General features: G+C 40.6%; 1 protein-coding gene across 2 annotated transcripts; it reads right to left on the minus strand.

The window, feature by feature from the left end:
* Nucleotides 1–279: 279 nt before the first annotated feature.
* On the minus strand, nt 280–17,654 carry TSN (translin). Of its 2 annotated transcripts, XM_019749092.2 has the most exons (6): nt 17,346–17,638; nt 16,088–16,181; nt 15,003–15,099; nt 12,811–12,926; nt 12,284–12,363; nt 280–8,900 (listed from the first exon to the last, which is right to left on the minus strand). In XM_019749092.2, exons 1-6 carry the CDS (start codon nt 17,409–17,411, stop codon nt 8,667–8,669), a joined length of 687 nt encoding a protein of 228 aa, XP_019604651.1. In that variant the 5' UTR covers nt 17,412–17,638; the 3' UTR covers nt 280–8,666. The 2 variants fall into 2 exon arrangements, with proteins under 2 accessions (XP_019604651.1, XP_019604652.1); XM_019749093.2 differs by lacking the exon at nt 12,284–12,363 and having other exon boundaries at nt 17,346–17,654.
* Between the last annotated feature and the right edge of the window lie 1,540 nt (nt 17,655–19,194).

Below are 19,194 nucleotides of genomic sequence, written 5' to 3' on the forward strand. Positions count from 1 at the left end.
CCCCACGTGTTCGGCCTCAATGGCGGAGAGGCGGTGAGAGGTATGGGAAACACGGAGCGCGTCGGGCTGAGAGGGGTCTGAACCACAGACTGGCTGGAGGACAGCAAGCAGGCACCTGTGCCCCAAACTCCCATTTCTTCCTCTTTAAATGGAGATACGGGCCCACAAACACTGTTGGGCAGATTAAATCTAACACTGCATGTGATTGCAGCACAGCGCCTGCGGGCGGGGCTTCTCCCCACAGCACCACGGTACAGACAGAAACCACAACCAGTGATATGGGAAGGTAAATAGCAAGTCAATTCTTTTATTAAGATGTAATTCGCATACTATAAAAAATTCATCCATCCGTACAGCAGGTCCTCGAATAACATCGTTTCATTATAATGTTGATAACATGCCGTAGGAAGTTAACTCTTGTTTATATCAGCCATGGTAAAATTGGTTCCGTTAGGAGTCGTTTCACAAGTCACAGAACCTATCAACAATGTTAAGTGAGGACTTCCTGTTCTTCATTACTTTTTACTGCCAAATACTATTCCATTGTGTAGATAAAACGCATTCTGTTATCCATTTGCTAGTTGATGGCCATTTAGCTTATTTCCACTCTTTGGCTATTATGAATAATGCTGCTATGAACATTCGTGGACAAGTCTTCGTATAGTTATGTTTCGGGCTCTCAAGTACATACACAGGAGTGGAACTGCTAGGTCACATGGTCAGCTTTGTGAGGACCCGCCAGACTTTCCACAGCAGCACAAGATCAGTTTGGAACCCTTGACGCTGAGGTGTCAAAGTGGTGATCAGAATTCAAGACCAGAGAACAAGCCGATCAGCTTGCAAGTAGATGACAGCGGAGAGAAGACGGCTAAGGAAGGAAGAAGGAAACCCCTGGGGAACGCTCCTCCTCCATTTGTCTGGGCCTCAGCCTCCTGAGTTTTCACACAGAACGTATCACAGGACAGCTCTGAAAGTCACATGATGTGATGAATGTAAAAATACTTTGACAAAGCAGAAAATGACATAAAAAGTTTTTTCTCTTTTCATAGCAATATCTATTTACAGTATGTTTGTTTCAATGCCAGCTTTGTACAAAAGGTGCAACGTCAAGTGTGCTGCTGAAGGACAGAGAAGCTTAACTGCACAACCTGAGCCCCTCCACGGAGCCTACTGAGAACTGGAGACCAATGTCTCCACCTTGGGAAAGAATGGCCATTCATTCACACAGCAGTTAGCTAAATGATGATATTCTGATCAGAAGTTGATAGGAGAATCCACAATTACCTCAAAATTGTTTTCAAGGATAAACCACAATGCAAAAAATATATATATGCATCTTTAAGATTTTTTGTAATTTCCCAATTTTCTATAATACTTCCACATTTCTTTTATAATCACAAAAGTAACATAAGTTGAAAGAGAAAAAATATAAAATGTATCATAAAGCAATGGCATGCATTTACATATTCCTCCAAGTGTCTCAGTAACACCTATCATATAACCTTTAACTGAACACCAGGTGGTATCATCTAGTCTCTCTTTCCAATGTGTATAAAATATGAAGGTTAAAGTCAAAGTTCTAAAGTCAGCTTGAAAAATGCTTGTGCCAACCCTATTTTCCTTTTTCGTTGTTTTTCCTCAGTGAGGATCTTTTGGAAATACAGGGGTATTCATATTCCCAGATTGTTTTCAGTTTAAGGAAAGGTGCGAGGTGCTGGATGACACAAGGCAATCCACAGCCCCATAACCCAGGGGCCCATTTGGCCAGGTTGGTTAAACAAGACGAAGTCATGTCCAGCCCTTTGAGGGCTGGGCCTACAGGCAAAGCATGAGAAGGCTCCCTCAGCCACACAACCCTCCTGGGCAGGACGCCTGTTGCTTCCCTCCTTAGGCCCACCTCCCAGGACTGGTCCCAGGAAGCCTGATGGCCAGGATGCTGGGTCCATCCCTCTCATCCTCTGTGCTTCCTCTTGAGGATATGCGAGTTAACTTCTGGGTGCGAAGAAATGAAGTGTACTGATTTTAGTCTTTTTTTAACACTGATTATGGGTCTTCTTAGTTGTCAGTTCTGGGTCTAATTTGTTTCCTATTCAAGTAGAAGGGCCCAATCCATTGACACTATATCCAAAATAATTCCTTAATAATGGAAACAATCTTGCAGTCTTCCCCCAGAAAGCGAAAACAAACATCGAACCATTTGTATTTTCCAAATGTGAACAATTCTCTGGCTTCCTATCAATTGTCAGCAAGTAAAAAGTTCATCAGTGGCAGGTCTGACCACAGGGACATGACAGAGGAAGCCAAGGGGAGTCTTTGCTGCCTTCTGAGCGGGTCTCACTGGCAGGTCCAGCTGGTACATGCAGATAGCAGGGCCAGCATCTCGTCACTGAAACACACAGCCAAAATGGACTCAGGCACAGCTCCAGCTGGAGCAGATGGCTGTGGGCAAATGTTAATTAATACTAAACGACACAAGAGGATCATGAGTAACTAACATAAGGGACAGGGTGAATGAGGGAATAAATGACAAAAGACGTATCTAACAAGCCCAACTTTCTTGTCTGTGGAGTCTACGTATTTTCATGGATTTATTTTCCTTCAGCCCAAAACCCTAGTCTTCCAAGGATTTCTATGGCAATAGAAGGAAGCAGTGTACATATGTCACATTTCTGTCAGTCCCAGCTCCTACTTGAATGACACAGGCCTCGGCTCCTCTCATGTCTTCATCTCAACGTCTTCAACCCCCTCCACAGGCTCCCAGGGTTGATTACTATTAACAGACCGCTCCACTTCTCTTCCTCCTTCCAAGGCTCGTCCGTAGTCACAGATTCAAATAGCAACTCTATCCAGTCTACATAAAGGACTCTCTCCTCTCGTTTTAGGGCCCTAAATTCTAGCCCGAAAGGTACAGCCACCTGTGCAGTCTCTCACGATCACAAACTCAACACTAGCGAAACTAAACTTCTCATCTTCCCCACCCCACAAACAGCTCCAACGTTCGCCTGTTTATTCTTTCAGAAGCTCAGGCACCTTTGCCGCCTCTCAACTCTTCCTCCCTTGTCTTTGTGTGTTCAGGCTGCTGTAACAAAAATACATACATTGGGCGGCTGAAACAACAGAAACGCATTTGTCACAGCTGTGGAGACTGGGAGTCCCAGCTCAAGGCACAGCAGCCAGTGCGCAGCGAGGGCCGGCTTCCTGGCGCACAGACAGCCCTCTCCTGGCTGTGCCCTCACAGGGCGGAGGGGCGGGAAAGCTCCCTGGGGCCCGTTTAGAAGAGCACTGATCTCATTCATGAAGACCCCACCCTCATGACCTGATCACCTGCCTCCCACAGCCCCACCTCCTAACACCATCGACTGGGGATTAGGCTTCAATACATGAATGGGGGGGGACATGAACATTCAGCCCAGAGCATCCCTTACCCCCAACTCCAATCAGCTCCTTTACTCAATGTTTCCTCTGCAGTGTTTCGTCTGCACCTTACCCAGTCATGCCTCTGACCGGCTCCCCAAGCTGACCCTTATAACAACCTCACAGCAAGAGCCTCCTCACAGGTCTCCCCACCTTTGTTCTCTCCCCTTGGCAACGTGACAGAGCCAGGATTCAAAGTGATGGCTGTCTGATTCCACAGCTGCACCCTCCGCTCTTCAAAAAAACCTAGTCCTCCAATGCTTATTATTCAAAGTCCAAACTCCCTAATCTCTCATTCAGGCTTTTCTAAATCTAGTAATCCAACCTCGCCCGAATGTGCCCTCCATTCGGACGGGTGACATCCCCATCCCCATTAAACGTATGACACATTTCTGCTTTGGTTTGTTATTCTGTCCACCCAAAATGATCTGGTTCCATTCTTACTCCCAATTCCATGCTTATCTAAATCCTACCTCTTTCACGAACCAGTTCATGAACCAGTTCATTAGGTTCATAGGAACCTAATTTCTGTAGCAATTGTTCACAAGTTATTTGCAATTAAGTACTGTTATTATGACATCTTGCCTAGTAGCATCTTGAATTTTAATTTATACTAGGGAAACCTCATAGACTGCTGATGACAAAACAGACTAGCAGTTTCCTAAAAAGCTAAACATAAAATTCCCATTTTTACCATAGACTCCTAAGTACCTACCCAGAAGAAACAGAAACATCCATTCACACACAGACGCACAGAACGTTCACAGCAGCATTATTTCTAATAGCCAAACCACAGAAACTTAAATCTCCATCATCTGATGAACGGGTGAAATGTGGACTATCCATACAATACAGCCCTACTCAGGATCAAAAGGAACAAACTACTAATACAGATGAACCTTAAAAACATTAGGCTACGTGAAAAGACACAAGAGACCTTATACTGTATGACTCCACTTACAGGAAATATCCAGAAAAGACAAATTTATAGAGATGGAAAGTAGATTAGTGGTTACCTGGGGCTGCGAGTGGGAAGAGGGATCTTTGGGGGTTATAATGTTCTAAAACGGACTTACTGGGATTTGTTACACCACTTGGCAAATTAAATCACTGAATGGTATACTTGGTATGAGTCAATGTTATATGTAAAGTGCACTTCAATAAAACCATTAAAATTTATAATTATAGTAGGTGCTCAAATATTAATTGAATATTTAATTTCTTATTTTATTTTTTCTCATCACCCTCCCCTGCAATTAGACCCTAAACATCTTGAGAACACAGACCAAGTCCCCCACTTTTTTATGCTAATTTATGAGTTGCATGTAATCCAAAGCTATCCATACGCTGTGTTCACAACTATTTGTAGAAAGAGCATCAAGGAAGAAATGGTGTGTGTGGAAGTCTGAATCACAGCTCCTCTTCGTAGCTATGAGCTCAGGGCATGTTAATTGCCCTAAGCCTACTCCGCAGGTCTAAAATGAAAAAAGAAAAAGTGGTAGCTGCCACATAGGATTGTTATGAAGACGAAATGTGATGGTCTAGATAAAATGTCCAGCCGAGTGCTTGGAACATGCTTACACAAACCCAACCACAAATGCACACACACCAGAGAAATCTCTTTCCAACAGGAACCTTCAACAACACAGAGCACAACTACAGACTGATCTAACCTCCTTGCCATCCACCAGGCAAGAGTGGCCCTATGCCACTGCAATTGAAAATAAATTTTAAAATTATAAATTTTTGAAAAGAGTGGCCCTGGGACATCTACCCCGGCCCCCACCCCCAAAGCCCACTAAAGCTCGTGTATGACGACTATTACTACTGCTACTAATCACTTAAACAAAAGGAGCTAAACATTGAACACAACTCTCAACATTTAGTTTGTCTGACTCTCACTTCCTGGCCCCCTTGGTGTTTAGCAGTCACATGTCCAGTTCTAACCAACAAACTATGAAAGTGACATGTCACTTCCAAGCCAGTGCATGTCTGAGATCCTGCACAGTTGTCTGTCTCCCAGAGCAATTAGCAATGGGCCAGCTGGTGGCTGCTCTGGCAGCTAGATGAGGACGTGGAGCAGATGCCCCAGTGGGCAGGGAGTGTGAGTGAGGAATAAACCTAGTTCCACGCCTGTGAGCTTCGGGGCTTGTTACCACAGCATCATCTAGCCTCGCCTGACAAACTCGCATGGCCCTCCGACTGTGAAGCTATGTGTTTTAAATCCCTCACCCAAAAAAGCCTTCCAAAGACTTATTCCCCTGGCTTCTTGACAAGCCATGCTCCTTTTTCTGTCGACCTCTCTAACCATTTCTCCATTTCCTCATGAACTCTACTTCCTCCCCCTAACTCACTAAACCCTGTTAACCAGGGTGTTGTCCTCAGCTCATTACTCTGCTCATTCTGCACGCAGGAGATCTTACCCATTCCCCTGACTGTTACCACATACGCTAAGGCTATCCAAAGCTAGCTCCAGGCTGCTCGGAGTCCTCCTCATACCCAAAGTCCTGCTGGGCCAACGTGGCTGCTCCACAAGCATCATAAACCCAACACATCCAAAAGCAAATGCACCATCCACCAAGCCGTCCAGACGTGCATTTGCTCCTACAACCCCTACCTCGGTTAACGGCACCTACATCCACTGTCACCCAGACCAGAAACCTCACGGTTAAACTAGGCTCCTCCCTCTCCCTCACCCCACCTTCATTCACCCAAACAGTCCAGTCAATTTCACCTCACTTAAATGTTTGTTATTGTTGTTTGGGGAGTGAAGATGGTTTATTCTTATTTGCTTAATGCTTATTACAATGAATACTAAGAAAAACTATTTCAGGCTCAGATAGCCTTCTTTTGGTGTCAGCCATGACAACGCTGCTCTACCTAGAGGACAAATAGTTTAGTCCAGACCAAGAAACAAGAGAGCTGTCACTTGTGAGTGGACAATTATGAAATGACGCCAGTAGCAACCTGCATATTCATCTCATCTCTGTAGTCACTTGGTTAAGTAAGGGTCTCAGGACACTGCTGGAGAAGCTCCCATTCTTTATTAAATTCTCTTAAGCATCACTCTTGTTATTGTTCAACTTTAAGACAGGGCAAATCTTACGATGTTTTTATGGGGTTCTCTTCTTCTTATAAATAAGTCTATGAAGAAAGCATCCACTAACTGATCTCAACTTTCTCTAACCTGCTTGATTTCCTAACACTGAATAAAGCAATTTTGATGTACTAAAACCAGCGCCAATTCTTCTCAACTTCAGTTAAAATACTTGTAATTTCACAATCAAGGTAGCCACACAAATGGTACCTGCACTTGACAGCACAGACTCTGAGCGCTTTTTGCTGTGTTTTGATTATTTTAACTTACATAGCAACGTGTGCTCATCACCTCTGGTCTTCTTCAGCCTCACACAACACTCAGAATTTATCCTCCATATAGAGGCACTCTCACAGAAGCACGTTCAATTATAAAAACACCTCCCCTCCCCCCCAAACAACCAACCCTGGTTTTGCTTTACAATAAGCCAGCAACAAACACAAATGAATAATTATCAACAGGACACGTCTACATTCTCAAAGGGAGCTTTATAAGACAGTGTTCTTACACTTAGAATGCATTTGTTAAAACTGAAATCCACAACTTCTGCCAAGAAGTTTAATATTCTCAAGCAGAATCGATACTTAAAGAGGCAAAGAGAACTGTTATCAAACTGACTGTGTGTCACCATGTAATTAAAAGTCTTTTATGCTCAATCCAGGCAGCCACACATTGTAGATGCCCATCCGAGGCACTTTAAAGATCCTGACACCTTTCTTTCTACAAACTCTTCTGCAGGAAGAACTGTCAAGAAAAGTTTTCTAAAATCCAACAATGCATAGCAGTTTATGCATTTCTACTGCTTTCCTCAGGATGGAAACTTTGGTCCTTAACTCAGCCTGATAAAAGCTCTGATGGCAATGTCAGATTTCCCACTGTACAAACAGAAAGCCCAAACTGGTATCAGGCACAAAAGGGTGATACATCTAAATACTTCAGATTATTCTATAAACACTAGCACTTTCCTTTCAGTGGATTCCAAAGCACTGTGGATTGTCACCATTTTAATAATTTCAATTCAACAGCAAAAATGACATGGCAAGTATTCTTATACTAGTACTACCTAAAAATGGGGAGAGGGAGGCGGGTGCCAATAGAATGTTTGTGACTTCCCCAAAACTGTAAATCTAAAACCTGACTGTTGGGAGAGTCATCAACAACTTGAAATTGCCTAGTCTAAAAAACATTACCAAATCAGCGCACTTTTTTTTCTTACTCCAAGGTTTTGTTTCTCCCAGACAAAGCCCAGCATTTTCCTCTCAGAACATACCAGTCAGGGTATTGCCAATTAACTTGACTGGGTAGCCTTGTACACCAGACTAAACAGTCTCGCTGGCTACTAGGAAAAAGGTTTCCTGTCTTAGAACTGTATCATATGAAATGTTAGTTCAAGATGTGTGTGAAAACAATTTGTAATTGCTTGCAATAGCAAAATGTTAAGGCAACATCAGGAAACAGAGGTGTTTTAAAACACTAAGCCCCAACCCAGACACCTGGTAAATAGAGCCAAATGATAAGGTGTTACTCAATCCCTTAATATAAAAACTTCCCAAAATAAGGTTGAACTTGACTTTGCAATTTAATTCTATATTCTGATGGCAGTGAGAGAGAACCCTAGAGCTAAAACTCCCTTGCAAAAAATTTCAACATCTGATTTACTCACCAGGTTTAAAATAAGGAAGGAAAATATAAAATAAGTGTCATTTGCTTGGTCACCATCCTTTTTAATTATCTATTTTCATACCTTATCCAGACTAGACCTGTGTATGAAAGTTTAATCTGGATATAGAAAATATCAAGGATCACTTCTGGAAGAATCACAAACAAGACAATAAACTTTTCAATCAGTACATCAACAGCATTGGGGTAAGCAAGAAATGAACTTTACCAAGAGATTGACATTTACACTTTTGACAGAACTAAAATATACTGAATTACAGAGCAAATTCACTGAAACAACAAAGAAAAATCTGTCTTTGTAAAGGCTGTACTTTTACCCCCAAAAAAGTGTTTCCATTCTGATACATACAGCACACAACTGGCTAAGAAAATACAGCACGGTGCTTAGCAACAGGGCATCATTACTACGGTGAGCGGCACTGAGCTCACCCTCCCTGGCAACTGGGAGGTCAGCAGGGCCGGGTCAGGGAAGAGCCTATTTCTCCACACAAGCTGCGGCTGTCTCCTTATTGAAGCCCCGGATGGAGAGATCATAGACCACCTCCTCCACTTTCTTCACATCATACTTCAGGCCGTCATAGCGCTTCCTCAGGGAATCGTTTTTCAGGTTGAGAAGGCGGAACCCGGAATCCAGCTCGTTGATGAAGGTGGAGATGTGAAGGGGCCGGGAGTAGTCTCCAGCAGTCACACTGTTGACAGACAGCCTTGACTACACAGGGAGAGAGAAACTGGGACGCATTACAACATGGCTCCTCCAAGCATGGCCTCCGAAGCACAACTACAAGACGCTCAGGCCACAGAACTTTTGCATATTGTCCTTGATAATTACATTGTTGACAACTGCTTAACATTACTACTAACTTAATAACTTAAGAAATCATTTCCCTTTTGTTGGAGTTCCTGTGGTCTACAATTTTTCATAAATATGAGTAAGCTTATAGTGAATACCCTTATAACTGCTTTTTTCATCTTTAAATTATTTTTATAAGAGTTTCTCAGGAAAGAGACTAAGGAGATAAAAGCAAGAATAATTCACATATTTATATGTTAAGTTGTTCTCGAAAAAATTATATGAACTAACACAGTTACCCAAGAATATATATTTTGCCACTACTTTGAAACAAAGAGGTATTATTGTCTTTTAAAAATTCATACATTAATAAATGCACACAATTACCTCATCGTCAGAACTGGCATCTCTCTGATGACTAGCAAAACAACACATACAGTGCACAGTCAATGACTACTTGGTGATAAACAGATGGCTTATAAAAGAATCATACTTCCTGAATTTTGGTACCCATTTTTAAAAATGACACCGAAGTGGGAAGAGCAAAAAAGTAAATGGCTCCAGGACCAGATGGCTTCACTGGTGAATTCTACCAAACATTCAAAGAAAATTTAATACCTATCATTCTCCAACTCTTCCAAAAATTTGAAGAGGTGGGAATGAATGCTTTCTAACTCATTTTATGAGGCCATCATATCCTGATACGAAAACCAGGCAAGGACAACACAAAAAAAAAGATGACAAGCCAATATCTCTGATGAACATAGATGCAAAAATCTTCAACAAAATACTAGCAGTTCAAACAATACATTAAAAAGATCATACACCATAATCAAGTGGGATTCATTCCAGGGATGCAAGGATGGTTCAACATTTGCCAATCAATCAATGTGATACAAAACAAAAGCCATATAATCATCTTAATAGATGCATAAAAAGCATTTGACAAGATACAACATCCATTTATGACAAAAATCTCTCAATAAAATGGATATAGAAGTACCTAAACATAATAAAGGTTATATATGACGAATCAATAGCTAACATGATACTCAACAGTGAAAAGCTGAAAGCTTTTCCTCTAAGATCAGGAACAAGACAAGGATACCCACTCTTGCCACTTTTGGTCAACATAGTACTAGAAATCCAAGCCAGAGAAATTAGGAAAGAAAAAAAAAAAGAAAAGAAGGCATCCAAATTGGAAAGAAAGAAGTAAATCTATCACATGATTTTATATACCAAAAACCCTAAAAATTCCACCAAAACCCTATCAGAAATGGTAAACGAAAACAGTAAAGTTGCAGGATACAAAATCAATATACATAAAGCTGTTGTATTTCTAAATACTAACAATGAACTATCAGAAAAAGAAATGAACAAAACAATCCCATTTATAATTGCAGCAAAAAGAATAAAATATCTAGGAATAAACTTATCAAAAGAAGTGAAACACCTACACTGAATAGTACAAGCCATTCTTGAAACAAATTGAAGAAGACACAAAGAAATGAAAAGATAATCTCTGTTCATGGACTGGAAGAATTAACACTGTTAAAATAGCCACATGACCTAAAGCAATCTACAGATTCAATGCAATCCCTCTCAAAATCCCTATGGCATTTTTCACAGAAATAGAACCAAAAAAATCCTCAAATTTGTACAGAACCACAAAAGTCTCCAAATAGAAATCCTGAGAAAAAAGAACAAAGCCAGAGGTATCACACTACCTGATTTTAAACTATACTACAAAGCTACCATAGTCAAAAGAATATGGTAGTGGCAGAAAAAAACAGACCAATGGAACAGAACTGAGAGCCCACAAAAAAACCCACACATATATGGACAACTAATTTACAACAAAGGACCCAAAAATATATAATGGAGAAAAAAAGTCTCTTCAATAAGTGGTGTTGAGAGAAAACTAGACAGCCCTACGCAAAAAAATGAAACCAAATCACCAACCTATACCATATACAAAAATTCACTCAAAATGCATTAAAGACTTGAATGTAAGACCTGAAACAAAATACATAGACAATAACATAGGCACTAAGCTTCTGGCCATCGGTCTCAGTGGTGTTTTTGTGAATTTGACTCCAAAGGAAAGGGAAACAAAAACAAAAATAAACAAATGGGACTAAATCAAACTAAAAAGCTTTTGTACAACAAAGGAAGCCATCAACAAAACAAAAAGGGAACCAACCAAATGGGAGAAGATATTTGCAAATGATATTTCTGCTAAGTGGCTAACATCCAAAATATATAAAGAACTCATACAACTCAACAACAACAAAAAAACCTCAGTAAAAAATAGGCAAGGTTGAGGTGGCCTGTTAGCTTGTTGGTTAGAGCATGGTGCTAATAACACCAAGGAGCCAGTTCGATCCCCACATGGGCCACTGTGAGCTGCGCCCTCCTTAAAAAAAATCTGAAAAATAGGCAAGGGTCTGAAAGCCATTTTTCCAAGGAAATACAGATGGCCAACAGACACATGAAAAGATGCTCAACATCACTAATCATCAGGGAAATGCAAATCAAAACCACAGTAAGATATCACTTCACACGTGTTAGAATGGCTATTACCAAAAAGACAAGAGATAACAAACGTTGGTGGGGATGTGGAGAAAGGGAACCCATATACACTACTGGTGGGAATGTAAAGTGGTACAATCACCATGAAAAGCAGTATAGCGATTCCTCAAAGTACCACATGATCCAGCCACTCTACTTCTGGGTATTAGCCAAAGAACATAAAACATTAATGTGAAAAGATGTATGCACCCTTATGTTCACTGAATATTATTTACAACAGCCAAGATATTGAAAAAACTTAAGTGTCCATCAATCGATGAATGAATAAAGATGTGGTATATATACAATGGAATACTACTGAACCATTAAAAAAAAAAAAATCTTGCCATTTGTGACAACATGGATGGACCAAGAGGATATTATAAGTGAAATATGTCAGATGGAGAAAGATAAATACTATATGCTCTCACTTATATGTGGAATCTAAAAAAACAAAACAAAACAAACGAGCAAAACAAAACAAAAACTAATAGATACAGACAACAGATTGGTGGTACCAGGAGAAGGAAGGATGGGGGAGAGAGCAAAATGGGTGTAGGGGGTCAAACACATGGTAATGGGTGGAAACTAGACTTTTGGTGGTGAGCATGCAATGGAATGTATAAATACAAATTGTACCTGAAATTTATATAATGTTATTAACCAATGCTACTTCAATGAAAAACAATACCAAAAAAAAAAAGCAAGTGGCAAATTACTAAGCTTCTCACCAGTTCACTAGCAAGAATTAGAACTCCTGAGAGATAATCTTCTACATCCAGGTGAAATCCTTTCTCCCGATCTGGCTCAACTAAAAAATATATCAAAGTAAAGAAAAGGTCATGATGTGAACACAATTTAAGCCTAAGAATATTTTTTTTAATTGCATGTGCATGCGTACGCGCACACACACACACACGCGCACACACACACTCACACACAGGAAGTGAGGAGACTAAGCAGATGCGGCAAAATATTAACAAGCAGTGAGTCTAAGTGGAAGCGTACACAGGTATTCACTATACTATTCTTTCAACTTCTCTGTAGTAGTGAAATTTTAAAACAGTGTATTTTACAAACAAACACCCAAGTACAAAGAACAAGCCACTACATATTTTAGTTTTTGTGTTTCCAAGTAACCGGTTTTCCATTTACTTGTCATTTTTTATAGTAATATAAAGTATAAGTAACAGCCCCTCCCACCAAAATTAACCTACCATGCCTGACTCTGCAGGTCAACACTAATGAAGACACTTACTGCCAAGAATTTCTGTAACTGCTTCTCGAGTCACTAGTGTTTCTGATTCCAAGTACACAACAAATGCTGCCAAGAAGACCAAGCGCTGCAAAACAAACCTCCAGTGCTCATGAAACCTGCATGAATACAAGCACATTTAAGTTGAAGGATTAGGGGCCTTAAAAAAGACAGCTTTAGTACAGTCAAGTTCAAACTTTTTAGAATTGGAATCTTTTTTCAAATAAAATTTTATGTGAATCCCCAATATACAAAACATTCAAAAGCACTATGACATTTAAATATATTAGATGAATTTAGTACAAATTTTGCAAGCTCAAATTTAGAATAATTACTTATTCTAAGTTTAATAGATAAGCATAATCCAATCTAATGAATGTAATATTTACACCTAAAGATTATGTATGACAAGAGCAACTATACTTTAGAAGTTTAATAGATAAGAACAATGACACTGCTTTGAAAAAAAATAAATACTGGCAACTAAAGATTGATGAGGACCGCAATTGTACACCAGCCTCAACACCTAACTCATTCCTACATTTTGAGTGTAGGGTATCGAGAAAATCCTGATTCACACATATAAGAAAAAATACCATTTACAACCACTAAAGTGATAGACTTAAAACCTCAGGATCCTGCAGTTAAACTGAGCTAGAAACCTGACAAAAAAATAGAAATTTTACAACCCCTGGATATTTATGCTATGCCTCCTGATTTTTCAAATGTGGCACCAAATTTAGAAAAATTTTTCGAAACAATGCAGGTCGAATCAGCCACAGCGCAGCCTGTGAGTGACCTCCAAACTACATGGCCTAAAGAGCCTGCCAATTCTATCATCCTACTTCTCTGTGCTTCAGTTATTACCTTATAGCAGGGTTGGTAAACTTTCTCTGCGAAGAGCCAGATAGTAAATACTTTAGGCTTTGTAGGTCACTTTCAGTCTGTTACATATTCTTATTCAGCTGTTTTTCTTTTTTAAAACAACACTTTAAAATATAAAAGCAATTCTTTGGGTCGGCCCAGTGGCTCAGGTAGTTGGAGCACCATGCTCCTAACGCCGAGGTCGCCTGTTCGATTCCCACATGGGCAAGTGAGCTGCGCCCTCTACAGCTAAGATTATAGGATTGTGAACAACAACTCTCCCCGGGGCTGGGCTGCTGCAGGCTGCTGAGTGCTGTAGGCGGACAGTGGCCAGCGTGAGTGGCCGGCAGCCATCGTGAGCTGCTGTGTGAGCTGCCGGTGGGCAACCGACAGCCTCAGCCGGGGGGAGCGCAAGGCTCCTAACACCCTAACACCAGCATGGGCCAGGGAGCTGTGTCCTACACAACTAGACTGAGAAACAACAGCTTGAACCGGAGTGGTGGGGGGAGGTGGGAGAAGGGGGGGGGGAGCAATTCTTTGTTTCCACAGGCAGCAGGCCACAGGTAGCATGCTGATCCCTAACTTAAAAAACCTTGTGAGGTTATACTATCCTCTCCACATACATATGCCCTATTTATTGCCCACATAGGTATTCTAAATGAACATCCTTCTCAGCAAGAAAAAAACAAACATAAGTAAAAATTTTAAGTTCTTCCGCATTTCATCAGTATTCAGATAGTTTTTCTTAGTTTAATATCTGTGAAATCAGGATGCATTTTACAATCTATGTTTCACAATTATGATTGGCAACAATTTTTCTTCCATAGAGGTACATAAAAATAATGGTGTATCTTAAAATTAATAGTGGTGTAAATTCAACGAGATATGGCATAAAATATTAGCTAACATTTACTTGGCAGTGAAATTCAAGCTTTGAGGTAAAACTCAACTTCATATACATACTGCCTTCAAATCCCACAACTTTAATAGGTATGGTTCATCCAATTTCACAAGTAACTTTAATACACTAAAAGGTATTCTCTATTTTGACCTCATACAACAAAATTTTCTTTTTAGTTGCTTTTTCATTGCAAAAGTTATACATGTTCCTTAAGAAAATTTTGAAAGTAAAAGGGAAGAAAAAAATAATATCACAAATTTTGTCACCATTAAAATACCATCCCTTATTAACAGTTTGATTCTTTTTCATTTTGTTGTTTCTTCCACGTAGAGGGATTTTTACCTAGTTCTAAGCAATCATTCAGTACATATAATTTTTCTGCCTTTTCCTTTATTTAACACTATAAAATAACGCTACTTTTCTTACAAACCTGTAATACTGTTCAGCAGGGAACTTGGTCTTCAATGACGTTAGGTGTGTTTTTACGGTACCGAAATGTTCTCGAGCTTTCAAACATCTCTTTGGAACTGATCACAAAAAAAGATAATGCCACTTAGTAAGAAAAGACTTACCAAATTTCAAATACATTCCTTGGCTAATAATCTATGCAGTCTACTTGGAAACAAATCAATTTTTTTAAAAAAAGCTCATGACCAAATGTAGGGTATGCACCTCTGCTTTTCAAACTGGCTCTCAAAATTTCACCTCTATTTTCCCTACTGACTAACCAATACTAAAAATAAACAAACAAAAACTTGCTGAAAGCAAGTATGTTAGGAAACACGTCAGTGAGCTACCATAAATAAACAGCCTCATCATTAATAGGCTGTGCACTAGCTGCATCCCTAGTACTGACTCAAGGATACTTAAGATTGAACTGCTTCTAGCTCCCATATTTGGTCAAAAAGAAGCTTTATTAATTGTTCTCAATCAGGCTGACCAATTCTGTATCAGTGAAAAAAATGACTCGCCTCTGACACCTGTAAATAACATTATTACATCATTCTCTACCTGAAAATGTATTTCAGCTCTCTCAGTTGTGCTGGCTACATCTTATAATGGAGGTTCCATGTCTAAACTCATCATATTTGATCTCCATTCAAGAAGCTAACTGTAAACACCTTGAGAACATTTTACACTGGCCATTTCGTATCTACAAATGCATATTAAACCATATTCAATGACTGAAAGGTTGGGTTTTCCCTTTTAAAGCGCCAAATAAAAGTTGCTAGATATACAAGAGCTATGATACTACTACCATTATCATAAGTAGAACTCCATCATAATAGAAAACATTCCATATTACGTGAAAGTGGAAAATCAACCAAAACACAGAATTCTGTAAAACAATCAACTCACCTACTTCTCCATTTTTTTGTACACCATAAAGCATGAGGGACATTTTTCAAAATAAAATTATACAGAGTTGAAATGTCTTCTGGATGGAAATTAACGCTTCAAATGAAAGATTGATAAACTGGATAAAAACCTTCAAAATTACAGCAAAGAACTTACTGTCTTGAAATCCAGCACCCTGATGGACCCCTTGCAGTAGAGTTAAAATCTCTCGAGCTGTTTGTTCTAAACTCTGTACAACTTTTCGGATTTCCTAAAGAGAATTAAAAATCAAAATGTCAGATAAATTCAACATGTTATCATAGCTTCAAACCAACTATACTAGACAGCATATTTGATCTATGACAGCTTCACATACATTGACATTCAAAATAGTAATATTTGTAAGGACTAAACTGGTACAGAAAATATCCAGTTTGAATTAAGGTTGTTCCACTTACTGCCTCTGTGAGACCTTCATCAGGAAGTCACTAAAAAGCCTTAGGTTTCTCATGTAGCCTTCAAAGGACAACAGCCAACCCACCCACCCCAAATATCCCAGAGACACTGTAAATATTAAAGGAGATGTATCTGAATGCAATTTGTAGAGAACAATAAAATGCAATACAAGGGTTGGGTATTTCTCATTCATCCATTTTACAAATATTCACTGAGCACATTTATGTTCCAGACATTGTATAAATACTGAGGAACCAAGTACAATCCATTCCTCTGGCAGTTTAGAGCATAATGAGGGAGACAGACGTTTAAAAAATAAGAATCGTCAAAATTTCTTAAAATGTTACTAAGCTACTAGAAAATATGACAGGGGAAAGATCATTTAGACTGTCAAATCAAGGAGACGAATATGAGATAACCAGGAAAAGAGTGGCAAAAAGCAAATTCCGGTAAAAGCAAAGAGTACATGAAAAAATCCTGAGGTAAGCAACTATTGGGGGAGCCAGAGGGATGGAAAGGAGGTAAACTGACTATACTACACAATGGAAGATGGCGTAAAATGAGGTTGGGAGACACTCACACACCATACACACGTGTGCGCCACAGCAGAATTGGATTTTTATCCCATGCGGAATGAGGCCACACGTGCTTTTAAGACACCGACAACAAACTTATACATAAAACGCGCGTTGTCTGAGTCCTAAGATCTAACTGAGCTTTCGACATAAACCAGTGCTGAAGAGGAAAACTGACATTCAAATGAGGCAGGTGATGCCGAGCAGCTGAGATCCGAACACCGGGAATCACGAGTGGGGAGCAGAATCGGAAGCGGGGAGGAACTCGCCCTCAGCTGACACGGGAGGGGAAGAAACCATCCCCGGAGACTTCCCCACCGCTCGAGACTGAGCAACGGAGAACGGCCGGGCTACCGTGTGGCCGAGCAAGGCAGGGGAAGGGGAGGGGGAGAGAAGGGGCTCACCTCCCGGATATCCTGCTCGGCAGCCAGAAAGCCCTGCAGCTCCACGAAGATCTCGCTCACAGACATGGCGCCGCCTGCACAGCTATCAGCCAGCGCGGCGAGGGTGGCCAGCTAAATGCGTTCCACAGGTAACCAGGGCAAGTCAGTCTTAAAAGCCACCGCCACCGCCGCCGCCTCGTCCACCGGCCCTAAGGTACGGCCGTCGCTTGGGTCCTTCAAGGTCCGCGGCGCGCAGCAAGCCGGGCTGTCTGCAGCGATGCCTGAGGTGCGGCGGGGGGCGCGCGCCCAGCGGCCGGGCGGGGCGAGCGGGCGGGGCTTCCGCCTGGGGCTCTTGGAACCGGCCTCGCCGGAAACAGCTCATCAAAGGGGGTCTTGGGGCGCGTGGTGCTGAGGAGGTGGGGTGGGTTGGAGGTGTTGACAGTGCTTGTTGTTAGCTTACACAGTGTGTTTTGTACCACAGCATTTAGGGGGCAGGGGGTATGTTTCAATGCTAAAGAGTGTGCATGAAAGGCCAGGTACAGAAGAATGTAAAAAGGTTGCAGTGTTCATGTGGAAATAAGGAATAAAACAATGCATTGGTATTTGCAAAAAAAAATACACGGGGAAATGAAAGTACGTGGGACGGATTGAGAGGGACAGTTTTCTCTGTGTGCTTTTTTATTATTATTTTAACGCCTTCTCTGAATGTATTGCCTGCTTTTAAATTACGTGAATTTTTTTAAGCGTGTACGGTGCGAAGTTTCTCATCCACCCAACTAACACCTCCTATCCCCAATTCTGCTTTCTTAAGACAAGCGCTGTAAAAATTTCTTGTCTGTCCTTAGAGAGTTATTGCGTACACCTACCCAACAAATACAAATGAGTAGGTCTGTATCTGGGGATGCATTCTCCAAATGAATTAAAATAATTACATACATCAACTAAATGATAATTTATTGTTTGCTTTGTGCCAAGCGTTATTCTAAAACTGTATAAAGCATCATATTTATCTCCTTGCCCTACTGTGAAGTTGATACTGTTATTATCTTATAAGTGAAGTAACCATGGTAATAGATTAATTGACTTGCCTAGGCAGCTATTAAGTGTTGACACTAGGACCCAAATCCTTTGTCTTAATCACTATGCTTTATCATCTACCATTTAACAATATTTGCAACAGTCTTAAAGTACCTTATCTAACTTGACCTCTACAGCCAGCCCCATGATGTGACAGGTTAGAAAAGCTCAATTTTAACAACTTGCTCAATAACTTTTTTTTTTTTTTTTTGCCTGTGTGTTTCTGACATGTGCCATTTTGTAGTCCAACAGGTTAGGCAGTAGAATCTCATAATTCACAAAAAAAGGATGAAAATGGCAATAGGAGCTCGTTTTTATTGAGTTAGTACCTGCCAAACATGTTCTTAGCACCACTTTTTGTGTATTAACTGACTTCATACAAATGCAAATTCGTTTTTTAAATCCTGCAACATGTCTCTCCATGCCAACTCAAAGACGGTGACTTAGGGGCAGCCTGATGACTCAGTGGGTTAGAGCGTGAGCTCTCAACAACAAGGTTGCCAGTTCAATTCCCGCATGGGATGGTGGGCTGCGCCCCCTGCAACTAAAATTGAAAAAATGGCAACTGGACTTGGAGCTGAGCTGCGCCCTCCACAACTAGATTGAAGAACAACGACTTAGAGCTGATGGGTCCTGGAGAAGCACACTGTTCCCCAATATTCCCCAATAAAATTAAAAAAAAAAAAAAGATGGTGACTTAAATTCTAGCAGATATAGCACTCTGCCACATGACTTTTTTCTGAAAATCTAAGGGGATATTTAAGCATCCCATAAGGGAGTCTTTTCTAATCTG

This window comes from Rhinolophus sinicus, linkage group LG01, assembly GCF_036562045.2.
Source record: "Rhinolophus sinicus isolate RSC01 linkage group LG01, ASM3656204v1, whole genome shotgun sequence".
Classification (NCBI taxonomy): Eukaryota; Metazoa; Chordata; class Mammalia; order Chiroptera; family Rhinolophidae; genus Rhinolophus; species Rhinolophus sinicus.

Bases quoted from the DNA above. Each gene is read 5' to 3' on its own strand.
- TSN (XM_019749092.2), bottom strand. From the start codon at position 17,411: ATGTCTGTGAGCGAGATCTTCGTGGAGCTGCAGGGCTTTCTGGCTGCC. The intron at 16,182-17,345 runs GTGAGCCCCTTC...AATTCTCTTTAG, and splicing joins CCGAGCAGGATATCCGGGAG to GAAATCCGAAAAGTTGTACA. The intron at 8,901-12,283 runs GTGAGAAGCTTA...CTCCCTGTGTAG, and splicing joins TAATTCTTGCTAGTGAACTG to TCAAGGCTGTCTGTCAACAG.